A 13,718-nucleotide genomic window follows, 5' to 3' on the forward strand; every position below is an offset into this window, starting at 1 on the left:
TACACCACAGCTCACACCAGCGCTGGATCCTTAACCCACTGAGCAAGGGCAGGGATCGAACCCGCAACCTCATGGTTCCTAGTCGGATTCGTTAACCACTGTGCCACGACAGGAACTCCTATTTTTAAAATTTTTAATAACTTATCATGGTACATTTAAGAAACATAAGTAGGATTTCCTTCTGTGATGCAGTGGGTTCATAATCTGGCTTAGCTCTCTGGCTTTGCCAGTTAATCCCTGGCCTGATGCCATGGATCCAGCATTGCTGCAGCTGTGGCATAGGTCATGAATGTGGCTTGGATTTGATCCCTGGCCCACAGGTGCAGCTGAAAAAGAAAAACATAAATAGTAGAGAAAACAGGTATAATGAACCCTTGTGTACCCATTCCCCAGCTTCAAGTTATCAACTTGGCTGATTTTGTTTTATTTATACTTCTACTTCCTCTCATCCTTTTTTGAATCTTGTGTGTTTTATTTAGGGATGTTTGGGTAAAAGAAAGCCAGACTAGACACTGTCTTAATTAAGTTAGGGGGTTATTTTTCTTGCTGTGTCCTCACATGATAAAAGCTAGGGATCTCCCTGGGGTCTCTTTTACAAAGGCATTAGTCCCATTTATGAGAGTTCTTCCTCATGAACTAAATCACCTCCTCACCTCTGAATATCATCACATTGGTGGAATACATATCAAACTGTGAATTTTGAGGGAACAAAAACATTCAGACTTGAGCAATAAAGAAATAAGCTTACTTGATTGATTCAGTTTTTACAGATTTTTCTAAAAAGTTGTTTAAATGTTTTGTTTGTTCTCTTCACATACTAGAACAGCCTACTTTTAAAAATCCTTTTCCTTTGATTTTTTTTACCTACCTTACCGTACTGGTAAGGGTAAAAAAAAAAATTCCTTGAACTATAAAAGTAACAATAATAATTACTATGTATGTGTACTTACCATTGAGGTTTGAGGGTTTGATGGGCATTGCCTTTTGGTTTCTCTTTTATCTAATTTACAACTTTAAGGTACTTTCTTTTCTGAACTTTCTTTGAATGTGGATTTGATAGGTAGGATTTTACATTACACTGTGATGTAAAAGATAAGTCTGGGAAGCTAATCTGGACATGAATGAAATTCAGGGTGCCTATGATTCCTCTGTAAGTGCATACAAATGAATTAGTTGAAAAGTAGATGGACTTTTTTTTTTTTTTTGAGTGGTAGTTGTATTAATACTTATATTGAGGGGTTTGGTAGCTTGCTGAGAGCTTAAAGATCAATTAGGTTGAAGTGCATTTGCTTTGAATTGTGACAACTTTCTTTAAAGTAGAAGAGATTTTGCTATTTAAAAAGGAAAAAGAAACAACATTATAAACTAGCTATTCAATAAAATAAATTTTTAAATGGAAAAAGAAAAAACACCTTTTCTGTGTAACTGTTAAAATCCTTAGAGTGACAGTATGCTAAAACCCCTTGCATATTTGAATTGGGTCGAATACAACTATTTAAAACTCAGATCTGCAGTCTGCTCATGTTACTAAAGATAAATGCATCATACATTCAATATCAGACTTTGCCGCAAGGGTTCATTTCCACATAGAAGTACGCATGCTCCTTTTTTCTGAGACAGCATGAAGATTGAGCTTTCCAATTTCCTTTTTAAGTCACTTTTTAGTCCCAATAGCAGTTTAGAAATGGAAAAGTTTGGTTGCTTTACAGAGTAGTTCTTTAATGGGTTCTTAAAGTACAGATAATATTTTCTCTTCGGTTTTAAAGAGAAGCTTTACTCCCGCAAATAAGAGAACAATAAAATATTCAAAGGAAAAAAGAAAGTTAGCTGCATTCTAGTTTTCTAAAATCTCACAAGCTGGCAGAGCTAGAATTAGCTTTACAGATGGCATTTGGCATCATATCTACATATCACTAAGTCCTCATCTCCTGAGTTTTCTTCAGCCTGTCTGTCAATTACAATATCCAATCACTGCACAGAGATGGAGAAATGGGCTGATCACAGCTCACACGATCCTGTTTGGTTAGAAACGTCAGTGCTGCACAACCCACGGCTGAGTCAGTGTCTGTGAGAAAATGAACTGAATTAATATATAGAGGGGGTTATATCTCTGAACATTTAAAGCCAAAATAACCGCAGTAGCATTATCACACAGTAGAGTGAGGAAAGCTAAAGGAAGTCTGTGGACAGATGAGGTAGAGGGACTGGGAAATTTTCTGATTGTTCTGAGGAATTTTGAAGATGATGGAAATATCAGATGTGCTAAAGTTTCCTAGTAATGCCCAAGGATGCTGACCTGGCTTTCAGTGCTGCATTGTTTGAAAAAGCAGAGTCCCTTTATACTCTGATTTCAAAATTTTTTTCTTGTTTTTGTGTGTCTACCTTGGCATATACTAAAGTAAGGTGTGTATTCATTTATTACATGATAACGCTGGGTTATAATTCTATACATATATAAATAAGAGGGAGATATGTTTGGCCTTTGTTATGATCATTTATGTTTCTGGATGTAAAAGATCATATGTCTTGATTGTCAGTTTAATGGCAAGTCTTTAAAAATAGAGTATGTCTTTATTGTTTTCATGGGTTTGATGATTTGTTTTTTATTTCATTTAAAGTCTTGGTAGAATCTTCATGTAACTCTAGAATGCATTATGTTTGATATTGTTTCTTATGACTATCATACAAAATTTATTTAAGGAAAGACTGATTTTGAAATAATATTTTTGATACATTTGAAAATAAAATTCAAGATAGAAAAATGAAATAATTGAAATAATTTCCTAAAAAGGTGAATATATTTTTATTTTTGGATGAATTAAGGATTAGTTGAACCACTTTATATATATATATATATATATATATATAAAATTATAGAACTGAAATATTTGAATGGTAAAGTTTTAATTGGTTAATTTTTAATTTTTTTAGTCTTCTAGAACACAGACGCTGAATAGATGATTTAGCTATTGCCACTGAAATAGAGGGTAAATCAGATAAGTTGTTGGATTATTGCAAATTAATTTTCAACCAGACAGAATTGCTAAATAAAGATAATTGTTATTGCTATGAGATTTTAAGTCTTGGCAAGAGACATTGCTTACTTTATTAGGAAATTTTGGCACAGTTTTAAGAAATTTGACTAATGGTTTTTTCTTTTGTCTTCATTATCCCTATCCTACTGATTCTTTATTTTATAGGGATATAGGGAGATACACAACATTAAAATTTTTTTTAATATTATTAAGTAGTTTATAACATTTTAACTTGAAATGTCAGGAAGTTCTTGTGATTTCCACCCTTTAATACTAAAAGTTGAATGGTCATCTTGATGGTTGTCATGACTTATTTGTATAGTTAGACTGACTAGTGGTATTTCGTTTTGGCTTTTTTCTTTTGTGGTTTAGTGTCCAGAAATGTTCTTCTAAGCTTGTTTTAGTAATAGAGTTATAAACCAGAAATCTCATACTCACCCCTGTGTCTTATACTTTATAGAATATTTTTTCTGGTTTTGGTGATTTTTTTTTTTTAACAATAACTGCCTGCTTATGAAATTGATACATTTTCATTATATACATTTGATAAATAAAGAAAAGCACATAGAACAATATGAAAATGTTATTCCATCATCAAAAGACAATATTTTAAATATTTTTGCGTATAACCTTTTTCCTGTCTATATGTAAAAATATAAATTCATACATATACATTTAAAAATGACTTTGGAATACTACATATTTACTGTTATATAACTTGAAAGTTTTCTTTTAAATAAATAAAAAAAATCAGCTTGATTCCACAGCATAAATTTCTTAGATAATTTATGAAGTTCTTTTTAGAAAAGGAAGAATGTCTTGGGGAGTTAAGTAAAATGTAGTTTTGATGTTTTTTAGAAGGAAAATGATTCTTAGTGTGATTACACAATAAACTCTTTAAAGATATGCATTCTACATTTTTTAATAAAGCAAATAAGATAATAAATTATAGACAATAAATCTTTAAAAATCAGGGAAATAAGAGCTCAGATGAACTGAGGCTTTTTAAGGATACTAAGACCAAAAGAATTTCTTATATTACATTTAAAAAGGGTAATCAAGGAAAGTGTAATAATAGTGCATGGCAATGAGAGAAGAAAAAATCTCTCACCTCTTATTTTAGGAGCTTATTTATCAGAGAGAAGGGCAAACCACTACCACCATCAATAATAATAAAACATTGCTAGTAAGGACATAAAACCAACATAGATTTAGAAATAAATAATGCATCTAGCTAAATGAATTGTTTTCTGGGCCAGTTGAAACATAGTTAAAAGAAGAACTGTCTCTGAAATCTTAAAATTATTGGCATTATTTGTAATCTTTAAAGGTTTTAGGAGAATATAAAAAGTAGTAAAAGATAGGGGATTTAGGGCCTGATTTTGAAAAAGGTAGAAGATTTTATAACAGAAAGTGAAAAGTACAGTTATTGACTAACTTGAAGAAAGAAAAAAAAAAAAGGTTAAAAATGATCCACAATGGGTTTGCTAAAAATAGATTGTTGGAACAACTTTGATTTTTCTCAGATGCATTTGGTAGCCTGGTGTCAATATGTATTTGGACTTAAACTAGTTTTTGGTAGTCTTTTTTTTGCATATTTAAGTATAGGATGAAGGAAAAATGAATTAGACATTAGTTGATTGTGTTAAGTAATTAACACAGTTTTCATTTTGAAGGACCCCTATCCAAAGGTTATTAATTTTGAAAAGTGGCTTATTTTTTGCTTTATCTTATTGCTCATATGGATAAGGCAAATTATCAAATTTATAGGTGACAGTGAAGAAGGAAGGATAGTAAATAAAATATTAAATGATCCAAAACAAACTCTAAGTCTGGATTGTTGGACTAATTTAAGTGAACTTTTAAGGAGTGTACTTAAGCCTAAAAAACACTAATAGGCACTAAGTTAGCATGGCTTTACAGCATCACATATGGAAAAGATCTGAGAGTAGTAGTTGGCAGTAAACTTGATATAAATCAAAAGTACAATATGGCTGCCATCATTCCATCTTCTTCCCTGCCACTACCACCTCCAGAAACCATTGTAATGAATGGAAAAGAAGGTTAGAGCCACTTTAGTACACCAAAGTGTTGTCTTTAGTTCTGTGTATAGTCAGAAGGAAGGATGTGAATAAATTGGAAGCATTGTCAGCTTAGGGAACTAAAATTTAGAGGTCTTGGGGGGCATTTCTCACTATAAGAATTGCCTTCAAATATGTGAAGAATTACCCTTTAGAAGTTAGACTCATGTTTGAGTCAGACTTGTTTGAGGTTAAAAGCTTGAGCTCTGAAATTGAACTCTGTAGGCCGCATCTCAAATCTGCCACTTGACTAGCTACACTATCTTAGGCAAGTTGTTTAGCCTCTAAGCTTCTATTTTCTCAACTGTACAGTAGGGGTGGTTTTGAGGATTAAATGAAAGTATGTGTAAAGTGCTCGGTATTGTGTTTGGCATATACTAAGTGCTCAAATATTAGCATTGTTGTTGTTGTTGTTATTTGGTTGTTGCAGATAGAATTAGGACAGTGGCTCTAAACCAGAGAAGTGATTTTTGCCCCTCACTGAGCATTTGGAAATGTTTCAGGACAGTTTTGGTTGTTAAATCTGAGGAAAGAAGTTCTGTTAGCATCTAGTGAGTTGAAGCTAGGAATGCTACTTAACATCTTAAAGTTCACAAGATAGCTCCCCAGAAAGAAGAATTAACCAGTTCAAAACCCTGAACTAGTAAGTTGGGTCAGGTAAAAAGGTTTAATTAAGCTTTAATGTTAGGAAAAAACTACCTTAAGAGTTAGAGCTTTTCAGAGATAAACAAAGCTGTTGAAAAGAAAAAAGCAAGTTACCTTTCCCTGTAATTAACCATAAAAAGTCAGCTAATTCATGGAGATTTTGTAGATGAAATTTCAGAAATTAAATGGATGTTTGAACTAGATTTTCTTTTTCTTTTTATTTCTTTCTTTCTTTTTTTTTTTTTTTTTTTTTTAATGTCTTTTTGCCTTTTCTTGGGCTGCTCCCGAGGCATATGGAGATTCCCAGGCTAGGGGTCAAATTGGAGCTGTAGCTGCCAGCCTACGCCAGAGCCACAGCAACGCGGGATCCAAGCCACGTCTGCAACCTACACCACAGCTCACAGCAACGCTGGATTCTTAACCCACTGAGCAAGGGCAGGGACCGAACCCGAAACCTCATGGTTCTTAGTCAGATTCGTTCACCACTGCGCCACGATGGGAACTCCTGGACTAGATTTTCTTAAAGGTTTTTTCTGAACTTGATTCTGTATTTCTGAATAGTTAAGCATATGCATCTAAGAGTGTCTGATGCAAATTTTTAATCTTTAATTTTATCAGTCTAATTGCAGTGTAATTTAGATTTTTGTTCTTGACCTCACTTGTGGCATGTGGAAGTTCCCAGGCCAGGTATCAGACAATACCAGATCCTTAACCTACTGTGCCACAGGGAAATCCGGTGTAGTTTAGACTTTTTAATTATTTTAATGCTTAAAATTTTAGTATGAGGCATAGAGGAGGGAATTTAATGGAATAAATCAGTTTGTGTTTTCAAAAGGCCATTTGGGATTGAGTGATTGTGGGACTGATGCAGTTTCTCACTAGAAACTTGCTTTGTGACACTAAGCTTTGTTAAAATACTCATAGTTATTTGGAGTTCCCATCCTGGCTCAGTGGAAACAAATCTGACTAGTATCCATGAGGGTATGGGTTCGATCCCTGGCCCTACTCAATGACTTCAGGATCTGGCGTTGCTCTGAACTGTGGTGTAGTAGGTCGCAGCTTTGGCTCAGATCCCGTGTTCCTGTGGCATAGACCAGCAGCCGTACCTCCAGTTTGATCCCTTGCCTGGGAACCTCCATATGTCTCGGTGCAGCCCTAAAAAGAAGAAAAAAATAAATAAAAATATTCACAGTCATTTGATAAATATTTCGAAAACCAAATCTTGTGTTTCTGCTTTATGTGTTTTTTCCATTGGTTTCTTTTCCTCTTTTAGTAATAAATAGAAAAGATGCTCCAGAAATGAGTCAGTTTAAGTGCTTGATTGTATATACATTGTAATATCATTCTCAGTCATGAGTAGTAGCCAGCATGGTACCTGGCACAAAGCAGTCATTTAGTAAATATTTGTTGGATGAATTATCTATTAGTTGGTAGATTCAAAATATGTCTGACCAGCGTTAATTTAGATTTATACAATTATCAATAGTGATTAGAAATTTTTTTAGAAATATGAGTTCCCGTCGTGATGCAGTAGAAATGAATCTGACTAGGAACCATGAGGTTGCAGGTTCAATCCCTGGCACCACTCAGTGGGTCAAGGATCCAGTGTTGCCGTGAGCTGTGATGTAGGTCAGAGACGCGGCTTGGATCCTGCATTGCTGTGGCTTTGGTGAAGGCTGGTGGCTACAACTCCGATTAGACCCCTAGCCTGGGAACCTCCACATGCCGCAGATGCAGCCCTAGAAAAGGCCAAAAAAAAAAAAAAAAAAGATGTGGCTCAGATGCCTCCCGCATTGTTGTGGCTGTGGCATAGACCAGCAGCTGTAGCTTCAATTTGACCCCTAGCCTTGGAACTTCCATATGAAATGGGTGGGACCCCCCAAAAAAGCAAAAAAAAAACCAAAAAGGACAAAAAAACATTTAGTTGTTATGGGGTATAGTTGTCATTGTATGTTGCAAGCACCTGATAGTTATTGATGAATTAAAACCATGATATTTCATAGATGTAAAAACAATTAGTAGTGTAACATTTATGTATTAATTTAGACTCCTCAATTTGGAGAGGTTCTTTCCTAGCAACATCTTCCTTTATTTAAAAAGTTCAAAGTCAAGGCAAAAGAAATCTCCAGCTCCTTCACTGCATAAAAGTAATTTTTGTCAGAAAAACTTTTACCTCAATAGTAAAATGTTAAAATCTTGGCCATTAAGGTTCCTTTTCCATCAACATTTGTAATTTTTTTTTTTTGTCTTTTGTCCTTTTAGGGCCACACCCATGGAATATGGAGGTTCCCAGGCTAGGGGTCTAATTGGAGCTGTTGCTACCAGACTATGCCACAGCCACGCCAGATCCGAGCTGCATCTGCAACCTACACCACAGTTCATGGCAATGCTGGATCCTTATTAACCCACTGAGCGGTGCCAGGGATCGAACCCACAACCTTATGGTTCCCAGTTGGATTCGTTTCTGCTGCGCCAAGACGGGAACTCCCATTTTTAATTTCTAGATCTTCATTTGACTTAAAAGATGCTCTTGGAGTGGTCATACAGCAGTTTATTAAACTCCTTTGCTGTTGCTACCGCTTCTGCCTCACTAGATTTGCTGACATATCTGACAGTGGGACTTTAGGAAGAAGAAAAAGACTAGTCTTAAAACTATTCTTGAGCTATATTTCTTGTCTTTTGGGAGGGACCTGGGATTTAAGTATCATTTATAATAGTTTTATGTGAAAAAAAAATGCATCAAAGAACATACTTATAGATGACCCTTGAGAGCATAGCCTGTTCCTCCATTGAGAACTGCCCTTTCCAGTGATTAGCCTTTGTTTCTGGGGAAACTGATCATAAATTAAGAGGAACAACAACAAAAAGCTTAGAGAAAATGCTAATTGGCAAAGGAAAAGAAGGGAGAGAAATTTGTTTTAAATCTGTTGAAAATAGATTTAAATGTTTAATAGCATTTTTTCTGTCATCACAATTACTGACAATGTGAGGATCAGCAATATTTTCTGTAAAGTGCTGGGTAATAAATATTTTTGGTTGTATGGGCTGCATAGTCTCTGTCACAGCCACTCAGTTTTGCTATTATGGAGTGAAAGCAGCCATAAACTATGTAAATTAATGCACATTGTTGTGTTCTAATAAAACATCATTTAAAAAATCAGGTAATAGGTTGAATTTGACTTTTGTTTGCTGACTTTTTTTTTTGGCTGCACCTGCAGCATCTGGCGGTTCCAGGGCTAGGGATCACAGCTGTGCCATAGCTGTGACCTGATCCAAAGTAGTGACAACACCAGATCCTTACCTGTTGTACCAAAAGGGAGTTCTTGTTTGCCAACTTTTGACCTAATATATTAAAAATGCTTATAAAAATCATATGCAAATTAATTGCTTAAAATATATTAATATAAAATCATTTAGAAGGTTTAGTTAAAAATCTAAAACATAAGATATTTTATTTCTGTAAGTAATAGAAACAGCTTATTTTTCCCAAATTAATAGGATTTAAAATACTGTTTTTTAAATAAGGACAGACTAATTAAAAAATGGATAGGAACATCTACTGTGAAATTACAAGGATACCTATCTTCAAGGAAAAATATGTTCTTAAAAGCTTGATTAGGAATTCTCTTGAGTTGCAGCAGGTTAATGATCCAGCATTGTTATTGTAGTGGCTTGGATTGCTGCTGTGGTGTGGGTTTGATCCCTGGCCTGGAAACTTCTACATGCTGTAAGTGCAGCCAAGGAGGGGGTAAGAAAACTTCATTAGATGTTTAAAACACCTCAAACTGTAGAGCCTCATATCTGTATCTCTGCACACACATATGTGTACACACACACACACACACACACACACGTAGATGTAGTATCTGACAAGGAATAAACAATTGACAAAGGAAATGCTTAGATATTATATATATCCTGAAACTTTAGCTAAATTCAACAAACATTAAGATGCATCAGGTTATGGTGTTAGTTGCCAGAAGTGTTTAAAGATAAATAATTCCTCAAACCGTTAAAGAGCTATCAGATAAAGTTGTACTATGTGTAGACTGTACAAGGTGCCATATATAAGTGAGTACCACTCACTTTGTAGATACTTTAGTTTTACGTGTTTGTTAACAATTTTCTATCAGCAACAGTACTAGTAATACTTATTTCTGGAAACTGTTCACGTATATTTCTTTGACAGTTTATCTCAGTTCTCTATTTTATCTGTTCTGTCTGGAACATGTATTAATTGAATGTTGACCTCCTTCATTTGTTCTTTAATTTTCTTATCCTTTCATTTTTCATTTTCTTGTATTCCCAGTTATTTCTTTCAACCTTTCTAGTAACCTTTTAAAATTTCTGCTCTTGTTTTGAATTTCTAAGAATTTTTTCTCATTCTCTAATTAAAAAAGATTCCTGTCCCTGTTTTATGGTTACATCTTTTTTTTAAAAAAAATAGCACTGAGTTTATTGACTATAGTTTTGCTTTTTTTCTGTATCTGTATCATCTATTATCTTTCGGTTATATTTATTTATTTATTTATTTATTTATTTGTCTTTTTTTGCTATTTCTCGGGCCACTCCCGCGGCAAATGGAGGGTCCCAGGCTAGGGGTTGAATCGGAGCTGTAGTCTCTGGCCTACACCAGAGCCACAGCAACTCGGGATCCGAGCCGCATCTGCAACCTACACCAGAGCTCAGGGCAACACCGGATCGTTAACCCACTGAGCAAGGGCAGGGACTGAACCCGCAACCTCATGGTTCCTAGTCGGATTCGTTAACCACTGCACCACGACGGGAACTCCCCGGTTATATTTATTAAGCTTATTGTGAAATAGTTTTGGATTTAAAAGAAATTCAAAAAAATTGTGCAGTGAATTCCTGGGTTCTCTTCATTCAAGCTTCCTTCAGTGATAACATCTCACCTAAGTGTAGTACATTATCAAACTAGCAAAATGACATTGATATAATTTAATACTTTATACCTGGCTATAGACATCAGGTTTTATATGCACTCTTTTTCTGCCGTATATTTATTCCATGATATTTTATCACATAGAGATTTGGGTAACTACCACCACAGTCAGGATACAGAACTTTTGCAGCACTGCGAAGAAACTCCTTCATGCTACCCCCTTTAGAGTCATACGCTTTCCCTATCCCTAACCTCCTGATTTGTTCTTCATCACTATATTTTGCCATTTTGAGAATAACATATAAATGAAATCAGATAGTATATATACTTTTGGGTTTGGATTTTTTTATTCAGCATAATGCCTTTGAGATCTGTCACATTGTTTAATGTATCAGTAGTTGTTCTTTTAAAATTTCAGAGTAGTATTCCATTGTATGTACATGCCACTGTTTATACATTCAGAGAGTGGCATGGTTTTTTATTATAAACTTTTCAGTATTGTTGAATTTTAAAAATCCTATGCATATTACTTTGGTTTTATTATCCTCATCCCCCTTAGGAGTCTGTAGTTTCGGTGAACAAAGTGATAGAGCCTAAAATTTCTCTTTAATTCTTAGGAACCTGCCTACCATTGGAAGCTGTTGATGTAGTAGAATTTTTACACAAATTATTTGGCAAAGTCATGTGAATTTCATACAGAATTAATATTCTAAAGTTTGATGTAAATAGATACTTGCTTCTGAGAGTGACTGTTTCAGTAAGATTATAAAAGTTTTGGAGACTTACTGCTGATTGATTTACTTCATGATTTGAAGCATGATTTTTAAGTGAAAAGTTGACATAAGATAAATCAAGCATTTTTAGCCCTTAAAGTTGCAAATTTTAAAAATAAAACTTTTTTTTTTTGCGAAAGAGTTTGTTTAAGGTGGGTTCATTTATATAAGAGGTGTGGAAATGATTTTCTTAGTTGATAAAAATTGTGGTCTTAGAGAGTTCATGATTAAGGATTCTGATTTGGGTTTCTGTAGTAACTTTACTAGTTAATAAATTTTGATTGGTGAAATTTTCAAGTGGTCATCAGTTGGAGTGGTAGTTCTTAATCTGATTGTAGAAAAACTTTTCATCTCATGACATAAGCCATGTTATAAGAGGTGGGGTGCAAGAATCTATGTAGGTTAGTGAAAGAGAATTTATAATTTATTAGGAGGAGAACGGCATGATGTTTATTAAAATGGATAAGTAGCAACTTGCAGAAAGGGTAGCCTTAATTCAGCTGGCTTTGGCCAAGAGGCCAATTCTGGTGTAGTTTGGTAAGTTTTGATTTTGGTATGCACTCATGAAACCTCATCACAATCAAGATAGTGAACTTATCTATCAAATTCAAATGTTTCCTTGGGGTCCTTGTAAGCCTTTCCTTCTGTGCCTTCCAACCCCCATACTCCATTCCCAGACAACCACCATTCTGTTTTCTGACATATTTTGTCAGTTTGTATTTCCTAGAATTTGATATAAACATACCCTTTTTTGCTTCTTTTGGTCAGTGTAATTATTTTGTGCTTCATCCATGTTGTAGCTTGTATCAGTTTATTCTGTTTTCTTGTTGAGTAGTATTCCATTGTATGGATATACCACAAATTGTGTATTTAGTCCACTATTCATAGACATTTAGGTTGTTTCCAGTTTGGGGCTATTACATATCTACTAACAACATTTGTGTCTTTTTATGGACACAGATTTCATTTCTTTTTAGTAAATACCTAAGGTGGAGTGGCAGGATCATATATTTATTATATATTTAACTTAAGAAACTGTCAAACTGTTTTCCAAAAGAGTTTCAAAGTGGTGCTACCATTTCACATTGCCACAAGGACAATATGAGAGTTCCATTTCATACACTTAATCATCAGTACTTGATACGGTCAGTCTTTTCATTTAGCCATTCAGATGTAATGGTATCACATTATGGTTTTAATTTGCATTTTCTTAATTACTAATGCATTTCAGCAACTTTTCACATATTTTTTCCAACTGTATATTTCATATCTTTTGCCCATTACTTTGAGAGTTTTTAATATATATCATAAATACCAGTCCTTTATTAGATATATGATTTCATTCTTTTAACAGTGTTTTTTGAAGAGCAGAATCAAAAGTTTTAAATTTTGATGTCATCAGATAATCTTTTTTTTTTCATGAATTGTACATTTTTTTCTCTAGAAGTTTTATAGTTTTAGGTTTCAGATTGAGGTTTGTGATCCACTTTGAGTTTACTTGTACATGATACAAGTTTTAGATCAGAGGTTTTTTTTACCCCCACTAGAGATTCTGGAAGTGGATTATCTATTGTATATCCATTTTTTTTTTTCAGCACCATTTGATAAAGACACTTGAATTAACTTTGAACCATTGTTGAAAATAAGTTGTCCATGTAGTATATGTATGTGGGTCCTTTCCTGATCCTTTGATTTACTTGTCTGATATTATGCCAGTAGCACACTGTGTTCATCCTTCAGCTTTTATAAGCCTTGAAATTAGGTTGTGTTAATGCTCCAACTCTGTTCTTTTAACAAAGTTATTTAGGCAATTCTATGACATTTGCATGAGTTTTAGAATTATTTTGTCACTTTGATAAAGAAACCTGATTGATTTTCTGTTGGAATATGTTGTATTTGTCTTTTTTTTTTTTTTTGTCTTTTGTTGTTGTTGTTGTTGCTATCTCTTGGGCCGCTCCCGCGGCATATGGAGGTTCCCAGGCTAGGGGTTGAATCGGAGCTGTAGCCACCAGCCTACGCCAGAGCCACGGCAACGCGGGATCCGAGCCGCGTCTGCAACCTACACCACAGCTCACGGCAACGCCGGATCGTTAACCCACTGAGCAAGGGCAGGGACCGAACCCGCGACCTCATGGTTCCTACTCGGATTCGTTAACCACTGCGCCACGACGGGAACTCCTGTATTTGTAGATAAAATTAAGGCAAATGATATCTTAACAGTATTGAGTCTTCTAACTTGTGAATGTGGTGAATTTAAAAATTTATTTAGGTCTTCTTTAAT

At 34.6% G+C, this 13,718-nt stretch overlaps 1 protein-coding gene across 6 annotated transcripts in view; it reads left to right on the forward strand.

Moving 5' to 3' along the window:
• The window catches only part of BTBD10 (BTB domain containing 10), a 93,472-nt gene that overhangs the window by 39,084 nt on the left and 40,670 nt on the right, over positions 1 to 13,718 (forward strand). Inside the window, exon 1 of one of the 6 annotated variants that reach the window (XM_003480733.5) lies at positions 2,032 to 2,403. The exons of the other annotated variants lie outside the window; for them this stretch is intronic. Within the exon in view, the coding sequence (XP_003480781.1) occupies positions 2,279 to 2,403 (125 nt within the window). The 5' untranslated portion in view covers positions 2,032 to 2,278. Of the gene's footprint in view, positions 1 to 2,031; positions 2,404 to 13,718 lie in introns of those variants that run through there. 6 annotated transcript variants of the gene reach the window in all.

Source organism: Sus scrofa, chromosome 2, assembly GCF_054392235.1.
Source record: "Sus scrofa isolate SSC_HxYL_T2T_F1_AM1 chromosome 2, Sscrofa_HxYL_maternal_Yorkshire_Landrace_v2.0, whole genome shotgun sequence".
In the NCBI taxonomy this organism is placed as follows: domain Eukaryota; kingdom Metazoa; phylum Chordata; class Mammalia; order Artiodactyla; family Suidae; genus Sus; species Sus scrofa.